Here is a 17,879-nt window from a genome sequence, read left to right as displayed (position 1 = left end):
TTGCAGAGGGAAAACAAACCTTCAAGATAGTATTTGAGTTACGCCACCCTTTTTGCTGACTTAACAGACAGCAGGTTGCCAGGTCACTTGACTGACCTGAATCCAAATAGAATCCAGTCTAAATCCTATCCCCAAAGTCCTTAGAGGGACATAAGTATTGGGCAGTGGGATTGGATACAAGATCCCAGTGGATCTTGCTATAGGAATGCTTTCTATATCAGCGATGGACAATCTCCTGTACTGCAGATGTTGTGGGACTGCAACACCCATCCACCCCAGCCAGCATGACTATTAGTCAGGGATGATGGTAGTTGTAGGTGAACAGCATATGGAACACCACAAACTCCTCATCCCTGAACTCAATACAGTGGTGCCCCGCAAGACGAATGCCTCGCAAGACGAAAAACTCGCTAGACGAAAGGGTTTTTCGGTTTTTGCGTCACTTCGCTAGATGAATTTCCCTATGGGCATGCCTCGCAAGACGAAAACGTCTTGCGACTTTGTTTCCTTTGTCTTAAAACTGTTAAAACCAAGGGTGCTTTGCTTGAACAGCTGCAGTTGTGACTTGACTTCGAGGAGCAACTGTTAGCACACGGTTTGGTAGCCTTTTCTCAGACTTTGCTCATTTTTGAAGATTTTCCAAAACTTTTCCAGAACTACTTCTGCATCCATTTGGTAAGTTAAACTTTTAAAACTTTTTGGATTTTGGGTTGGGGTGTTTGGGATTCAAGGACTTGGTGTTGGGGGGCGGTTAAGAGAATCTGGGAACTTGTGGGGGGTTTGATTTTTTTTTATTTTTTTGTGACCATTGGGCCATGTGGTTTTTTTTAAAATTTTTCTGAGTTTGAATTTCTGTGTGCTGGTTGGCTGGGGGAGCAGTTGGGGAGGTTTCTGCAGCAATCTGGGAGCTTGTGGGGGGTTTTTTTGAATTTTTTTGATTTTCTGTGACCATTGGGCCATGTTGTTGGGTTTTTTTGAAAATTTTTCTGAGTTTGAATTTCTGTGTGCTGGTTGGCTGGGGGAGCAGTTGGGGAGGTTTCTGCAGCAATCTGGGAGCTTGTGGGGGGGGTTTGAATTTTTTTGATTTTCTGTGACCATTGGGCCATGTTGGTTTTTTTTTTAAATTTTCTGAGTTTGAATTTCTGTGTGCTGGTTGGCTGGGGGAACAGTTGGGGAGGGGTTTGCAGCAGTTGGGGAGGGGCTGGGGGAGCAGTTGGGTAGGGGTTTGCAATTTCTGCGTGGTATGGGTGGCTAGGGGAACAGTTGAGGTTTTTGAAGACTTTGGTGATTTTTTAAGCTTTTCCAAAACTTCTTTTGCAGCCATTTGAGGTTTCTGAAGACTTCGGTGATCGATTGTTGAAGCTTTTCCAGAACATCTTTTGCATCCATTTGGTTAGTTAAACTTTTAAAACTTTTTTGGGGGTTTTTGGATTTTGGGTTGGGGTGTTTGGGATTCAAGGACTTGGTTCTGGGTTTTAATTTCTGTGTGGTGGGTGGCTGTGTGCTTTTGAATTTTTTGGATTTGAAGCACATCACTGATTTTTTTTTCTTTCTCTGAGTTTACGAAGGAGCTGTGCTGCCATGGGACCCAAGAAGACTGCTGCTGCAGAGGCCGGCGAGAGGAAGAAGGAGAAGGTGACGCTGGAAATGAAGAAGGAGATCATCCGGAAGCACGACGGCGGAATGCGTGTGACGGACCTCGCCAGGGAGTACGGCAGGAATCCATCGACCATCGGGACCATCCTGAAGATGAGGGAGAAGATCATGGCGACTGATGCGGCCAAGGGAGTCACCAGGATCATGAAGAACCGGCCAGCTGTTCTGGAGGAGGTCGAGAAGTTGCTGCTCATCTGGTTAGAAGAGAAGCAGCGTGCAGGGGACACAGTGACTGAGGCCGTCATTTGCGAGAAGGCCAAGGCCTTGCACGCAGACCTCGTCCAGGATCAGCCAGGAACCTCAGGCGAGCCAGAAGTCTTCAAGGCAAGCAGAGGTTGGTTTGATCGGTTCAAGACAAGATCCGGAATCCACAACGTGGTCAGGCACGGAGAGGCTGCCAGTTCTGATGTTCCTGCGGCTGAAGACTTTGCAGTGGAGTTCCTGGAGGTTGTGAAGACGGAGGGCTACGTTCCACAGCAGGTCTTCAGCTGTGACGAGACCGGGCTGTTTTGGAAGAGGATGCCCAAAAGGACTTTCATCACTCAGGAGGAGGCCACGTTGCCTGGCCACAAGCCCATGAAGGACCGTCTGACCCTGCTCTTCTGTGCCAACGCAAGCGGCGACCTGAAGATCAAGCCCCTGCTGGTGTACCACTCGGAGAACCCACGGGCCTTCAAGAGACACAAGATCGACAAGGAGCAGCTGAGTGTCATGTGGCGATCCAACATCAAGGCTTGGGTCACACGTGTGCTGTTTGTGGACTGGGTCAATCTTGCTTTTGGCCCTGCTGTCAAACAGTACCTGCTGGACAACGACCTGCCGCTGAAGGCTTTGCTTCTGATGGACAATGCTCCTGCTCATCCTAAAGGCCTTGAGGTGGACTTGTTGGAGGAGTTCAGCTTCATCAGAATCATGTTCCTGCCGCCTAACACCACGCCACTGCTCCAGCTGATGGATCAGCAGGTCATCGCCAATTTCAAAAAACTCTACACCAAGGAGCTTTTCAGGCGATGCTTCGAGGTGACTGACTGCACCACCATCACCCTGTGGGAATTCTGGAAGGACGACTTCGACATCGTCACCTGCTTGAAGATGATCACCACGGCCTGGAACGGGATCAGCCAGAGAGATTTGAATTGCGCTTGGCGCAGCCTGTGGCCGGACTGTGTGGCACCAAGTGACTCTGATGCACCAGAGTCAACAGTGGTGCAGGACATTGTTGCCTTGGGGAGGACCATGGGACTGGAGGTCACAGAGGAGGACATCAGCGAGCTGGTGGAGGAGCACGACCACGAGCTGACCACCCAGGAGCTGGTTGAACTGCAGGCAGAGGCTGCGCAGGAGTGGGCCTCACTGGAAGAGGAGGAAGCAACTGAGGAACGGCTGTCCTCCGAAAAACTGAGGGACATTTGCCAGAAGTGGAAGGAGGTGCAGACTTTTGCAGACCAGCACTACCCTGACAAGCACAAGGCACGTGACCTTGGGAACAGTTATGATACGACGGTCATGTCGCCTTTCAGGGAGGTGCTGAAAAGGCGGATGAAGCAGCAGACTATGGACAGGTTCTTGAGCAAGAAGCAAAGAGTGGAAGAGGAGCCTTCTTCGAGTGGTCCCCCAGAGTCTTAGAAAATGTACTGTACACTTTGTTGATTTTTAAATGTTTTTCTGTCATGTTTATAAACTTAATTTATTTTTCCTTCAATTTTTGAACTGCTCTTTACAGTATGTGTGACTTTAAAGAGCAGTTAATAAACTCTTGTTGTACCAAATTTGGCTTTGTTTGGACCATAGGAACGCATTAATTGATTTTCAATGCATTCCTATGGGAAACCGTGCTTCGCAAGACGAAAAATTCGCTAGACGAAAAAACTCGCGGAACGAATTAATTTTGTCTTGCGAGGCACCACTGTATTGTATGTAAGGAGAACCAACCATGTTCAGACAGCCTCACAGTGAAGCAGGTGGTACCTTGGCTGTGTCTGTGAATTTTTTTCGCTATTTCCCACAAGCAGAGAATGTACCAATTTGGGGAGGTATTTACCTGCTCTGTAATTATGCAAAACACTATTATTCATATGTAACCAAAAAATACAACAAAGAATTAAATAAAAGAAACCAAGGGTGGGTAAAGGCTGAATTCCTTTGAGTGCTAGTTACACTGTGCCTCTTAGAGCTGGACATATGGTGATATATGCACGAAAGTTAAAATCACCACCTACTGTTCTCACTGTGTGTATGGTGAAGCATTCATGCTGTTATGGGAAGGCATGTACGTAAATGCTGGTGTTTGCTGTTGCTATTGTTGTGGCAGCTACAGACCCCTCCTTTTGCCTGTAAGGAAATGACGGGAGAATGCAGAAACACCCAAGAACATTTGTATAAGCCTGGAGAAGTAATCATTGGTGGGGTTGTTTCTCTAAAACAACAGTGGGTTTATTTACTTGATTTTAAAGATGTTCCAGACAGAAATCACGATATTGGTTTGTAAGTTTTGTACAGTTTTGTCTACTTCTAATCCTGGTTGACAATGTTAGATTTGCCAACAACTGCATGGCAGAAATTCCTCTGGAATGCCACAAAGTGTTCCTTTTCATAACTGACGTGTCCCTTAGAAAATGTGGGTTATTGGTCAAAATCCTGTCAGCTGTATGGAGCAATGTCCAAAAGATTTCCTGTAATTGGGTAGGATTTTGAGCTCCCCACCCCCCAGTTTTTTTCTAGGGAAAGCACTTCAAAACAGACCACTTTATAATGCTGTGTCCTATTATATATGGTCCCACCTAAAAGGAAAGGAAAGAATGAAAGCTGAGCCAATTCACTGACTTCTCACTGCATGTTATGCATAGTGTATGCATGAATCACCAGGGAAATATACGAGGCAGGAAGAGAAAGAGGTACAGGGGAGTACCCTGCATAGCTTTCCCCACTTGAAACTGGCTGCTCCACTGGCAAGAATTATCTAATGTTAATATATTATGTCCCACTTATCCAAAGGCAAACAGCTAATCAATGGGATAAAATCTGGCTGCATCTGCCCTGGGTTTACAATGACTTACTCTACCTGTTCCCTCTCTGTCTGACTCAACTGAACAATTATGATCTAAGATACTGAACCAAAATACATTCATCTTAACCTCCCTTACTCCAGAGAGTAGAAAGTTATCCAGCAGCAATTTTAAAAACCAAACAAACCTGTGCTGCTAATAGCAAATTGAACAATCCCAAACTCACCTTTATAAATCTCAATGTGAACTTCATTGCAGCACAAACTTCAAATATTATCAACATGTTTTCGCCTTGATTTTTGCCATTCGTGAGATCAATGACAACCCACAGCTCTTGCCCAATATCACCCTGGGGTTCCATATCTTCAACAATTTATATAATTTAAAAAGAACCTTCCAATCCATTCTGGATCTACTTTTCAAGCAGAGAAATAGTATGCCCAATTACAAGTGTGACAGGAAAAATGTATTATCTGTTATTGGGGGACTCACTTCAGAATATTCCAAGCAGATGTCTACCATTTTAAGCAACTACAAGATCCCACAGGTATGCACACTCAAGCTTCGTATGGATGATGTCCACTTGCTTTTCAATTATGCTCTATCAATCTCCCTTTTTCATAAAGAATATGAAAAAAATCAGAAGTTGTTTCTCAAAAGTGGAAGTAATTAATGGTTAATGACACTGAGTTGGAATACTGATTAAAAACTAAACTTCAACACATAAATTAACACTTAATAATGGTGATATTTGCTCTTCGTTACATTCATGCTAGAGCCATTTAAAACCATAGACTTAGATTACCTAAATTAATGAGCAACTACAACAAATAAATTTGGGCTATCTGTGTTGCACCAAGACTAAATGTAACAGAAAAATATTTAGCTGCTAACAAGCTCCTCATGCAAAACTCAGCAATGGTTTTGCATGAATACAGAATACATCCTCAATAAAACACGATTATGTAGAGATCTGGCTTTTCCTTTATCTACACATTCTATGGACTAACTATAGCATTGAAAGGTCATTTAACAGAAGTGTTGAAATACTTTTGAGTTGAGGTATGTAAAACATTTCTAGCTGAAGAAATAAATTGTCAGCCAAAAAGAACAGAAAATAAAAACCCTACTTTTAGGTGCCTGTACATGAAAAAAAGCATATTAGTGTGGCACCTGTTCTATTCTTACAGATATTATTGTATAGTTTACAATACGCTCTGATTGAAAATTTAATGTGATTAATGGCATGAATGTATTGCTGAACTACTGTATTTCCATATAGAAATATGCAGATTGTAGCCTTGCTGAATGTAATGTGTGACCACATGAAAGGTGTTCTTGGATACAGTTGCTTATTAAGGCAGAGTTCTTTTGTTGTTTATTTGTTTGTTAGCTCACTTTCAGTTCATTTGAAGCTACAGTAAGTGGCAAAAGTGATTTCCCTTTTTTGTACCGGATGGCACCAAGGGAAACTACCTATCATATGGGGATCATCCAGCTATTTTGGCATTTCAGATGGACATGGATTGGCCTAGTTGTATCTGATGATGATGCTGGGGAAATCTTTGTGCAGAAACTGACTCCTTTGCTTGCCCAGAACAAAATATGTGTTGCCTTCTTGAAAAGAGAAACAGTAACTAACTATATTCTTAACAATCACGTGCAATTGGATTACATTGTAAGAATCACAGAGTTGATGCAAACACTTGCTTCAGCTGATGCCAATGTGATTGTTCTCAAAATGGATGTATTGTTGCTTAATATTTTAATACAGTTGATGGAAATAATTGAAATCAATGTGATGAGCAACATAGGAAAGGTTTGGATAATGCCTCTTCAGTGGGATCTTGCCAGCAAACTAAGTGGAGAAATGATTGGCAGAAACATTTTCTTTGGTGCCTTTTCTTTCTCGGGCCACACAAATGCAATGCCAAAATTCAAGGAATTTCTTCGGAATGTCAAGCTTGATGACACTTTAGAGATGTTTCTCTGTTTGCCGTGGAAAGCTGCATTTAAACTGTGTGGAAGCTGTAGAGGAGAGGAGAATTTGGAGGAACTTCCTATAAGGATTTTTGAAATGGAAATGTCTGGTGAGAGCTACAGTATCTATAATGCTGTCTATGCTGTGGCACATGCTTTGCATGCCATATACTTTTCCAGACAAAGAATTATGTTGTATAAAGGCAGACTTGAGCATGTAGAAGTCCAGCCATGGCAGGTAAAGTGTAATCACTTTAAGGATGGGCAGTGCTTTTTTCTGAGAAAGAAGGGGCCTATTGACATTAAAATGTGGTGGTAGGGGCACAGACATGGAGAGGGGCCAGTGGATGGTGGAGGGGTGTGACCTGATGTCAAGACTGAGCAGTCAGCTGTTTGATGCTCTGTCTCTCACACACAAACCTACTGGAGAGCTGCTACCCAGATGAAGAAGCCTACCATGGCCATTGCCACCGGGGAAAAAAATAGTTCCTGGAATGGTGTTCCGGTGTACTCCACTGGAAAAAAAGCACTGAGACTGGTGTTGTCTATTTGGAAATTTGAGGTCATGCCTTGGACACCAGTCACAAAGTGGCTACCATGGTTAACATGGCATAACACAACATTGCAACATATCAAAACACCAGAAAAAGAGACAGGGATATGAAACTGAATGGGCACAACCCCCCCCCACTGCCTGTCATTGGACAAAAGAACATATATCGCCATTCACTGCACTTGCTTAGAAACATATATTCCTTGCCCACCCTTCTTTGTTCAGAACAGAAAGCAGACTAGATGTCAAATTTTGACACCAATGAAATGCGGTCATGTCTAAACAGATTTTCAATGTAGAGATTGAGCCTGTGCAAACAGGAACTCAACAGGAAGAACAAAATAACTCTCGTTCACTGTATATTTTTAAGAATTATGTGGAGATAAAGTGACAGAAATCTTATGAATTTGAATCCTCCGTGCTTCACTTCAGGTCCAATTTTGAATTTTTTTGTAATTGGAATATTGAATGTACACAGTAACTACGGATGCCATTTTATAAAAGGTGGTGTGCTGTCTCCCAATCTAGCTCCACCTTTTCCTGGAAAACATCCATTTTAACAATGGAGCTGCCCATGAAGTCTTGTTTGAGAACAAGGAATTGTCCATTGGGTATGATATCATCAACTGGGTCATTTTCCCCAATGAGTCCTACATCAAAGTCTTCGTTGGAAAGGTTTTGCCAAGCCAAATGTTCAGCATTATGGAAAATGTCGTTGTATGGAATCAGAGATTAAAGCAGGTAGGAAGAAATTGTGTATCTTGATGGAATGGAGCTGCTGTCTGTGCCATTTTGCACTCCTGCTGCAGACCCTTCAGTTTATAATTTCTCTTTACTAATTTCTCAGCCTTCCAGAGCTTGACTGGGGTAATAAAGTATCACACAAATCCAAGTTCACTGGTTTTTAGCAGCAGACTGGGTTGCACTTTCACTGCTGCATGCAGCTAGGAGCCTGTCAGCTTTCAAGCTGACAGGACTTTGGCCTCTTGCTTGCTCAGGGAAGTTGGATCCTCTTAACAGAGGGTCCATGTTGCCCTGGAACTCCCCCCAACCGGCTTGGCCAATCAGTGATGTGACAAGGGTTGGGGGTATTTAATAGGCAGCACGACATGGGGACCTCCTCTTGCTTTGCGCTGCCGAACACCCGCTCTCCCACCTGTTAGTTAGGTCATGTCTGGCCTTGCTTTGGACTTCAGTTAGTCGCCTGTTTTGGAATGGGGGCCAGGTAGGAATTTTCCCCAATGTGGCAGATTGGCTGTGGCCACTTGGTTTTTGCCTACCTCTTAGCAATCGTCACAACTTTGTAAGGTTTTACAGTTAAGCAATGGTTTAAGGGGATGTGGGGAGGGGATGTGCGGCCATCAACTGCCCCGCCATTTTGATAGGGTATTCCATTAAAGGAATCCGAGGTCTGGATCTCGTCCAAAGCCCAGGGAGGGGTTAGGACCATGCCAGGACCCCGGGAACCCCAGGGGTGAGCTCCAGTCAATATACATTGATGGAGTTCCCTCTGCTGGTAGTTTACCCCCGCAGGTTCCCTGCTGGGTTAGCAGGAGCCTGTTATAGTCATTAGATACCAATGCCTAAGCCAATACCAGTCACACTTGTGTATTCAATAAAGTTGGGCCTAAATTTGCCCATTAACCTTTAAACTAAATTCTGTCTTCACTGTGTCTTTATTTCCATGGGGTGGGTTTCAGGGCTCGGCACACAACCAAATGGCAAACTTGATTAGCTCCTAGTGTTAGAGCTGTAGTGCAGAACAGGTGGCATATAGTGCTTCTTGTCAGAGAAATAGTAAAAAAGCTGTGTATGGCAATTAATAAAAGAGTGAAAGTGTGGGGCTATATGCACTCTCTAGGAAGTCATAGCTCCCAGCAGAATATTTAAAAATCAAAAATGTGCAGCACAGTGAAGCATTAGGAATATAGGCTGCTACATATCTTTAAATATCCCTTATAGTTTGCTTTCATTGTTTCCCCATTTCCCACCACTAAAAAGACCCTAACCACATCAGATTTCATGCAAGGACAGAAGTGATGGGCTGGCCTATGTTTGAGGACAAGGTTCATGCATTCTATTCCCCCCCCCCTTTTTTTTAATGAATAGGTGCCACCACGTTCCATATGTGTTGAAAGCTGCCATATTGGACACAGTAAGATAGTTCAAGAAGGAAAACCAGCCTGTTGCTATGACTGCACTCCGTGCTCAGAAAACATGATTTCTAACAAGAAGGGTATGTGACAGTGTACAGTAAATTTTAGAAACATGAGTTTTGTGTTCTATACTTTATCAGGACCACAGCACAGCAGGAAAAAGTAAAAAACACTCTTCCATCTGCAGTGCATTCCTAATTCTATTCAGGTCCCTGAGAAATTACAATTTGCAAGTCCATGTTTATGCAGATTGGCACTACTGAGGATTTATCAACATAGCAAAATAATTATCAGTATAGTTCTGTAGTGTGCAGGGCTATGCACTGACATACAATACTAAACCTCAATCCAGGGTTCTTGAATCAGGGTTAACCACCGGCTCTACCTTTAACCTGGTTCTGAAGTATTTTAGGGAGGAACTTATTTTTAATGAACATGTAACTGGGAAGGGGAAGCAGGAAGGAGCTATTGCTTTCCCTCTCCTCCCACTTCCAAACTAGGAGCAGGAGTTCAATTCTCTGACAAGCTTCTTGCACAGCAGCACCCTGTCACATGTAGGATCAGGGCCTCCACTGAACGGTTGTTCAGCAGAGGTGCCAATCCTTCTCCTTTACATGTGGCTTGACAGCAGGGAAGCTGCTTGCAAAGAAGCAAGCATACACCCCACAAGATTCACATCTCAGTTTGTCAGAGGTGTCAATCCTTCTTTGTGCATAATGCACTTTTGCAAGCTGCTTCTCTACAGAAAAGCCACCAACAATTGAGTGCTTTTCACTGGGCATGTTTGACATCTCAACTGAAAAGCTGTTCAAGAAAGGCACTGCTTCTGCTTCACAGAGCTACTTTGCAGTTCAGTGGTCAACAATGTCCAGGGCGGGATCTACACTGACGTATTTAATGTTATTTCCTGTTATTAGGACGATGGTAGATATGTTGTTTTAAAACGTCACAGGGCATACTTATTAATTAACATGTTTTATACCTTGGTTTTTGCATCTAATTTAAATAATACCCGGCCACAACATTTTCCTAAATGTTTTTTCCTTTCCTGCTCCTGGTCACTGGTTGCTCTGCTTTGTCCTCTGGTGTTACATTTTAATTTTTCCTCCCTCCCATCTTTCCCTCCCTCCATTGTCTTTGATTTCTGTGCCCCTCAAATACCACTGGAGGGGGATGGGAGTTTCAATGACATAAAAAAAGAAGGTAAAATGCTACATAGGGACATATGAGTAGTGTTTTACCAATATCGCAGCATAAAATGATTATTCATTAAGTGATAAAAAGACAAGGTGATAACACATTATGAATATAAAAAGGAGGACATCATGTATTCATCTACATTATCGAAACCATTTCTTAACCCTTCCTTAACATTAAAAACGATGAGCATAGATCCACCCTGGGACTACTGTCCTGAATCAGCCATCAGAGTTTTGAATCATGATTGCAAGGGAATATATTGGAACTTTATTGGTGAATCAGTTTTCAGGATATTTTTGTCAATGGACACACTTAAGTTAAAACGGTTGTGTTTTGCAACCAGACCCAGAAATAAAGAAGCAAGACACAAGTGATGATTTGAACATTTTATTCATAAAATCTGACCCTTGCTGCCACCTCTGCTGCTTCCTGAGAAATCAGCCCCAGCATGCTGAAGAAGGTGGGAAAGAGAAAAAAAAAGAGATGGAAAGGAACAGGCTGTGGCAGCAGTGGCCCCACTCTTCCCAGCCAGTGGTGGAGGGACCTTTTCCCTCGAGGGCAACATGGGTGGTGGTGGTGGGAGGGACATTCTGCCCCCCTCCCAGCTGTGCCCTGTCTGCTGCCTGAGGCAACTGGCTCAGTGTGACTCAGGGACATGGTGGGCTGACTCTGCTTGGCAAAGCCAAACACTTCCCATTCCAAAGGGCACGACAAGATATAGCCCCAAAGCCTGGGCCCCACCTTATGGCAAGTAGTGAGGTCTTATTGCCCCACCAAAAAGATTATTATTATTTTAATGATTTCTTCAAGTCACCCTGAGGTACCTCACTGAATGTAACCCTCCTGTCTTTCGGCTTTGTTCTGTGCTTAGTATATATTTGGAATTGAGACGCCTTCATTAAAACATTTGGATTGAATCATTTTTGTCCGGCATTCACAAGGCATTATGCCATTTAATCCTTCCTGCTTGAAGCAAAGAGTGCTATTTCAATGATATATTCTCTTTATACCTTTCAGATGCAGTTCATTGTACCATGTGCCCAGAAGATCACTATCCAAATGAGATCCATGACCACTGTATCCCTAAGGTTATATCTTTCCTATCCTATCAAGAGCCCTTGGGGATTGTTTTGGTTAGTGTTACTCTTTCCTTTGCTGTAATCACTTGTTTTGTGATACAAACCTTCCTAAAGAATTGGAACACGCCCATTGTCAAAGCCAACAACCAGAACCTCAGCTGTGTTCTTCTCATTGCCATCCTGTTGTGCTATCTTTCTTGTTTGCTCTTCATTGGCAAACCTAGGAAGGTGTCCTGCCTTCTCCGACAAATGACTTTTGGTATCATTTTCTCTGTGGCAGTTTCTTGCATGCTGGCAAAAACAACCCTTGTGGTCCTGGCCTTCTTGGCCACAAAACCAGGCAACAGGGTCACGACATGGCTAGGCCAAAAAGTGGCTATTACCATTGTTCTTTCCTGCTCCCTCAAACAAGTCTGTATTTGTATTGCATGGTTGTTGACCTCTCCACCATTCCCAGATGTTGATATGTACTCACAGACTGGGAAGATCATACTGGAATGCAATGAAGGTTCCATCACCATGTTCTACTGTGTCTTGGGCTACATTGGCTTCCTGGCCCTCTTCAGCTTCATTGTCGCTTTCTTAGCCAGAAGCTTGCCTGACACCTTCAATGAAGCCAAGTTTATCACCTTCAGCATGTTGGTGTTTTGCAGTGTTTGGATCTCCTTTATTCCTGGTTATCTGAGCACCAAGGGGAAACACATTGTGGCTGTGGAGCTTTTTGCCATCTTGGCCTCCAATACCGGGCTGTTGGCTTGCATCTTCTTCCCCAAGTGTTACGTCATTGTTTTCAGGGCTGATCTCAATACCAAGAAGCTGCTAACCAAGAAAAGGAATAATTGAACAAGGTACATTTCATATACCTTTATACTATTGTTTACTGCAGGAAATTAACTTTGTGGCTTAATATTGGCTACTAATTTTAAGTTTAAGCCAGTTGGACCAGTAAACCATGTCAGAAGTGGCTTTTGGCTGTTAGATTTACTGATCACATTATTCTGGAATCAGATCAAGACTCCACTACCATGTTCTGTCCATCCTCACTGTACAAACTTGTACTTTTACAGCAGCTGTCATAGTTAGATGGCTAGATTCTGGTATTTTATAGTGTTTCTATGTCTTTTCTAACCAAATTCATGATACCAAAAATGGAATATACTGAGATAGTGGAAGTGTTGGCCATTTTTGCTTCTGACACTGGCTGGTTTTCCTACACCATTCTCATAAAAAATTACATTAGTCTTCTATGAAGTAAACTGAATTCCAAATAACCAATGTATAAGAGAGAGAAAAAACCTTTATTCTACAAGGTTAAGAGGGCTTGTGCATACAAATAAATGTAGATCAGCCACAAGAGGCCTGAAACTCTAAAGGGAGAAACTCTGCTGGGTGATTAAGCTTGAAGATCATAATTGTTGGGGGAAATAAATTAAGTAATTGACATTCAACTGTGTGAGAGTTTTCTTCTTCTTACTATCTTCTCAGGTATGTTTGACACTGCTTGTAATATTCCGAATGATGGAAGAAAATGTTGAGGATCATTAGAATGAACTTAAATTGAACTGTGAACTGAACTAGTGGGTAAATATAGGTAAATATGTCCGGACAGTAGTTTTGACATATACCACCTCCCTTCATCCAAGTAGGAAGGAACTATGATCCCAGTCCAAAGGCATACTCCAAGCTTGCAAATGTACTAGAGAAGGTGTGGACCAGGGCTCTCGCTCTCTCCTGATTTTGAAATTATACAAAGGTTCATTATGGATTTATCTCTTATATGCCTCTTCTTACCCTTCTTCCCAGCATCCTTTGTGTTAGGTACTTGGAAAGAGAAAGGCATTTACAGTAAATTGGATGTAAAAGATGTTGACATTCCATCTTTTTAATTGATTGGCTGAAGCCAAAGCAGTAGAAGGATTACTAACATGACTGTGCAGTGGCAGTGTGCCTGAAAAGTTGTGCTGATAGCTTTCTAATTAAATTAAGGAAGCAAACTGAACTGGGAAGTTAGGAATATAAGAATTCCAAAAGGTGCACCAAGAAATTCAATACAATTCACGCTAATTGAATTATCAAGGACTATTAAAGAAATGACCGCTCTGTTGGGTACGATTTACCCATTGGTGACATATTAGTTATAATTGGTCACATCTCTCCTTCATATCCTGCGGTCTTTTTCTTGACCTCTTTCAGAATTTCTATATTGAGAGATCTAGATAAAGATAACAACAAATAAAACATCAAGAGAACAGAACAAAAAAACAAACAAAGTAAGTGACCTTTGGTATTTTCCCCCAATCCTAGAAAGCCAAGGTGAAATCTCAAGGTGGCTATGATTTTAATGAGATAAATATTCATTATTCACCTATCTAGATCTCAGATCCCATGGTGTTGTCATGGCCCTCTGTTTTATTCTCTGCAGTGAAGGATCTGTGGGAGCCTAACAATATAAATCCATAGGGATAACAGAATACAAAAAGTTTTAAGTGACTTCAGGGATTCCCCCCTCCCCCGGTTTAGTTGTGTAAGAACTGTTAGAACACATTTTCAGAATTGAGAAGAAATCTCAAAGGAATCTTGTTGGGGTTTTTTAATATCAATTTTAATTATTCAGCTACCTGCATTTCAGTTATAAGCATGTTTAAGAGGACACACCTATCCAAGTTTTCCACTGTGTAAGTAGAATGAATAAGAGAAGAAATCCATATATATACCTGTATATAGTAATTGAAAAAGGTAAGTGGTAAGAGTGGGAGAAGAGTATATATCAATGGGTAGATGGAAATCTTTGTGTATTCAAAGTGGTACTTTGGGCATATTGATACAAACAAATGAAATGGCAAATAGTAAATAACTCTACTTTTTAAATGGTTGTTTTAAATACTGTTTAAATGGCTTAAATTGGTTCTTTTATTGTTGATTTATTGCTCTTTTAATATGAATACTGGAAGTCACCATGTATCTTGGAAAGATGAAATGTGGTTTAGAGGAGGAAATGTAAATAAGTAACAAACAAACAAACAAATCAGTAAGGGTGTTGGGCAAGTATCCTATTAGCACCACAACCAAGAAGAGCCTTTTCACAGCAGCAACCCACTTTACTTTAGATGATAAGATCATCCAGATGAGGGCTTCTGCATCTGACCAAAGTGTAGGAAGAGACATATATTGCAATAGGTGATCCTTCAGAAGGTCTCAAGTCATGTAGATATTTTCTGTCTGCATACTCCTCATCACATCCTTGGTGAATTATCAATGTGTTAATTGGGTGATTTCCCCACTCCCCAGCAGTTAAACTTATGGAAGAGAAGAATAAAGAAAGAAATGGAACGAATGTGATGGAATTCATTCTTCTTGGCTTCCCGGGATCTCAGTATTTACAGATGTCCATCTTCATGCTCTTTCTTATCATGTATGTGATGGCACTGCTGGGAAATATGGCCATCATCATTCTGGTAATAGCAAATCGTCGTCTCCATACTCCCATGTACTTCTTTCTATGTAATCTCTCCTTCCTAGAAATATGGTACACAACAGCTTCTATCCCTAAGAGTCTTGCCATCTTTCTGGGGAGGAGCAGAAGCATCTCTTTCACAAACTGCATTATTCAGTTTTACTTTGTGTTTGCCTTAGGGTCCACAGAATACTTCCTCTTGTCTGTCATGGCTTATGACCGATATTTGGCCATATGTTACCCTTTGCGTTACAGCAGTATCATGGATAGCCAGCTTTCTTTGCAGCTGGCAGCTGGCTCTTGGCTGTGTGCATTCCTCATTATTCTTATACCAGCCATCTTGATCTCAAGGTTGACTTTCTGTGGTCCCAATGTGATCAATCACTTCTACTGCAGCATTGATTCATGGATAGCCATTTCATGCACCAGCACCTTTGAGATTGAGATAGCAGCTTTTGTTATATCCATTGTTGTCATTGTGTGTCCCTGTGTGATCACCTTTCTTTCCTATATATTCATTATCAATACCATCCTGCACATTCCTTCTGCACAAAGAAAGCAAAAGGCTTTCTCCACCTGTTCCTCCCATCTTGCTGTAGTGCTCATTTGGTATGGATCCACTATCTTTCTTTATGTCAAACTATCTAATATCTCTTCAGATATGAACAAAATAGTCAACATATTGAACACAGTTGTGACTCCATTGCTGAATCCTTTCATCTATACACTAAGAAATAAAGAGGTGAAGGACACAATTAGAAGTTCATTGCACTGGGGTTGAACCCCACCCCATATGAGTCTTGAAATTCAAAAAGGGCATAAAAAGTATGTCACAAACGTGTGTAGACCAGTGGTGAGGATCTTTCAAGGGCCACGTTAGAACAATGGTACCTTCCAATCTGGCCCATGGTCTCCAAACCTCTGCCCCACCCCACATGAAAATTTGGCTGTAAAATGTGAGTGATTTTCTTAAGTGTTGCAGCTGGGAAGAAAAGGGTTAACTAGGGTGCACTGATATTAGGGGAGATTGTCCAATTCATGTAAATGAGACTTTATTATAAGTTTACTTGCTGCAGAGGGGGGTGGGTTATCCCTCATCTCAACAAATACCACCATATGCAGCAAATAGGCTTTGGAAATTGTCTGATTCATGATGCCGCTGTGGAGAGAAGTTTGGGGTGGGGAAGGTTATTAACCTTTTGCTTTTCAACAGTGCCACTTTCCTGAAAATGATCCTATGGCTATTAGGCTTGCAGAAAATAGTTAAATTACCCAATTGTGCAAATTAGGGAAGGGAATAGGGATGAGAGAGAGAAGGGTCAAGTCTGTGTTATGGATAGTGGTTTAATAGACATGGAAATGAGAATGCCAAAATATGTATTGGTGAAAAGGTTTAAGATGGGGATTTTTTATAGGGCTATATTAAAGCCAAGGAGAGCTTTTGCTTAGTTAATGATTGCTGTTTTCTGGAAACTAATATGTGAGTGTTGTAACCTTAGATAATGTGATGAAGGTATTGGGTTGCAAATCTTCATTTTGAATGGAGTTGCTTTTGTGTCTTTTGTCTCAAGGCTTTGTGAAGTCAGGGCATGCAAAAGACCCTCTCTGACTGAGAGAGGGAGAAAACATACCTAGGCTAAAATGGATGTTTTGGGAAGAGACAGACCTTTGTTCCTAGGTCTGCTGGAATTATTTCATATTTCAAAAACTGCTGAGCCTGTGCTGGAAGCACAAGACATTGTAAGGGTGTTTTGGATGTATAATTTACTGTACTCTGTTTTGTTTCTGAAGAGTTCTGCTAGTAAAATTTGAATAAGATTTTCATGGGTCTGGACAATGTTTCATTTCCAAAAGGAGTCAGTTTTCATGCATCCAGTCTCTTCAAACTGTGCAATATTAATATTTCATAGAATCATAGAGTTGGAAGAGACCACAAGGGCCATCGAGTCCAACCCCCAATCCCCATTTGTAACAGTCTGTTTCTGCCAGCCAAGCAACTCCATGTCTGGGTTTTTGTGGCCAGCTTAGGATGGGGCACATGCCTTTATAGGTATTGTCTGTGCCTCTCAGCATAGCATGAAAGCAAACCAAAAATGATATATCAAAGCAAGCAGATAAATATATGCACGTCTAGGAGAAGATAGCTCCATCAGTAGAGCACGAGATTCTTAATGTCAGGGTTGTGGGTTTGAGCCCCATGTTGGGCAAAAGATTCCTGCATTGCAGGGGAGTTGAACTAGATGACCCTTATGGTCCCTTCCATCTCTACAATTCTATGATTCCCACAGCAGATACCAATTAGTCCCAGGCTTATATTGAGTATAAAAGTGGTGTTTACAGGCCTTCCAGGACATTTTCAACATTTGGTTCTACACAGCTGGAAAGGGTGCAGTAACAGCTTTCCTGACTATACACAAAGGGACGTTTGGTCTCGAAGAGGGCTGTCATAAGCTTTTATGAGCGCCTCTTCCTTCTTATGTATTTTACCCTTGCCATTCACCCACTATGATTTCTCCCACTGGTTTATCTTTATGGGCATGGGAATTAAAGGAAACCTCTGGTTTTGATGGCATGCCATATATGTACAAAAACAATGGTTAATTTCATTACAAATGTGAGGAAATTTTCTAGACATTTAGAAGAAAACATTCTGTTCCCAGCCTGCATAAATGGGGTGATCTACCCAGGATTTCTCCCTAAATAAGGGATAGACAATATTTTCTCCTGCAGAATAACATTTTCTCCTCCCAACAACCACAGCCAGCATGGCTAGTAACCAGGGATGGTGGTAGGTAG

The 17,879-nt window shown here is 42.0% G+C and overlaps 2 protein-coding genes across 2 annotated transcripts; one reads left to right on the top strand and one right to left on the bottom strand.

The window, feature by feature from the left end:
- Positions 1 to 1,421: 1,421 nt before the first annotated feature.
- On the bottom strand, positions 1,422 to 2,847 carry LOC309327565 (uncharacterized protein). Its single transcript, XM_081836866.1, has 2 exons — positions 2,044 to 2,847; positions 1,422 to 1,850 (listed from the first exon to the last, which is right to left on the bottom strand). The coding sequence occupies exons 1-2, from the start codon at positions 2,515 to 2,517 to the stop codon at positions 1,533 to 1,535; spliced, it is 792 nt and encodes a 263-aa protein (XP_081692992.1). The 5' UTR covers positions 2,518 to 2,847; the 3' UTR covers positions 1,422 to 1,532.
- Positions 2,848 to 14,928: 12,081 nt separating this feature from the next.
- Positions 14,929 to 15,864, top strand: LOC309327009 (olfactory receptor 6F1-like; the record flags this gene model as incomplete). The annotated part of the gene is made up of 1 exon (XM_081836041.1): positions 14,929 to 15,864. One exon carries the CDS (start codon positions 14,929 to 14,931, stop codon positions 15,862 to 15,864), a length of 936 nt encoding a protein of 311 aa, XP_081692167.1.
- Between the last annotated feature and the right edge of the window lie 2,015 nt (positions 15,865 to 17,879).

Source organism: Podarcis erhardii (genome assembly GCF_964252035.2).
Source record: "Podarcis erhardii genome assembly, chromosome: 13".
NCBI lineage: Eukaryota > Metazoa > Chordata > Lepidosauria > Squamata > Lacertidae > Podarcis > Podarcis erhardii.
This window is presented reverse-complemented; position numbering and strand designations above follow the sequence as displayed.

What these genes read in the sequence shown, in the direction of transcription:
- LOC309327565 (XM_081836866.1), bottom strand. Translation starts at nt 2,517, where the DNA reads ATGAGCAGGAGCATTGTCCATCAGAAGCAAAGCCTTCAGCGGCAGGTC. An exon ending in TCAGAACTGGCAGCCTCTCC is followed by an intron (nt 1,851 to 2,043) that starts GTGCCTGACCAC and finishes TCTTCTAACCAG; the next exon opens with ATGAGCAGCAACTTCTCGAC.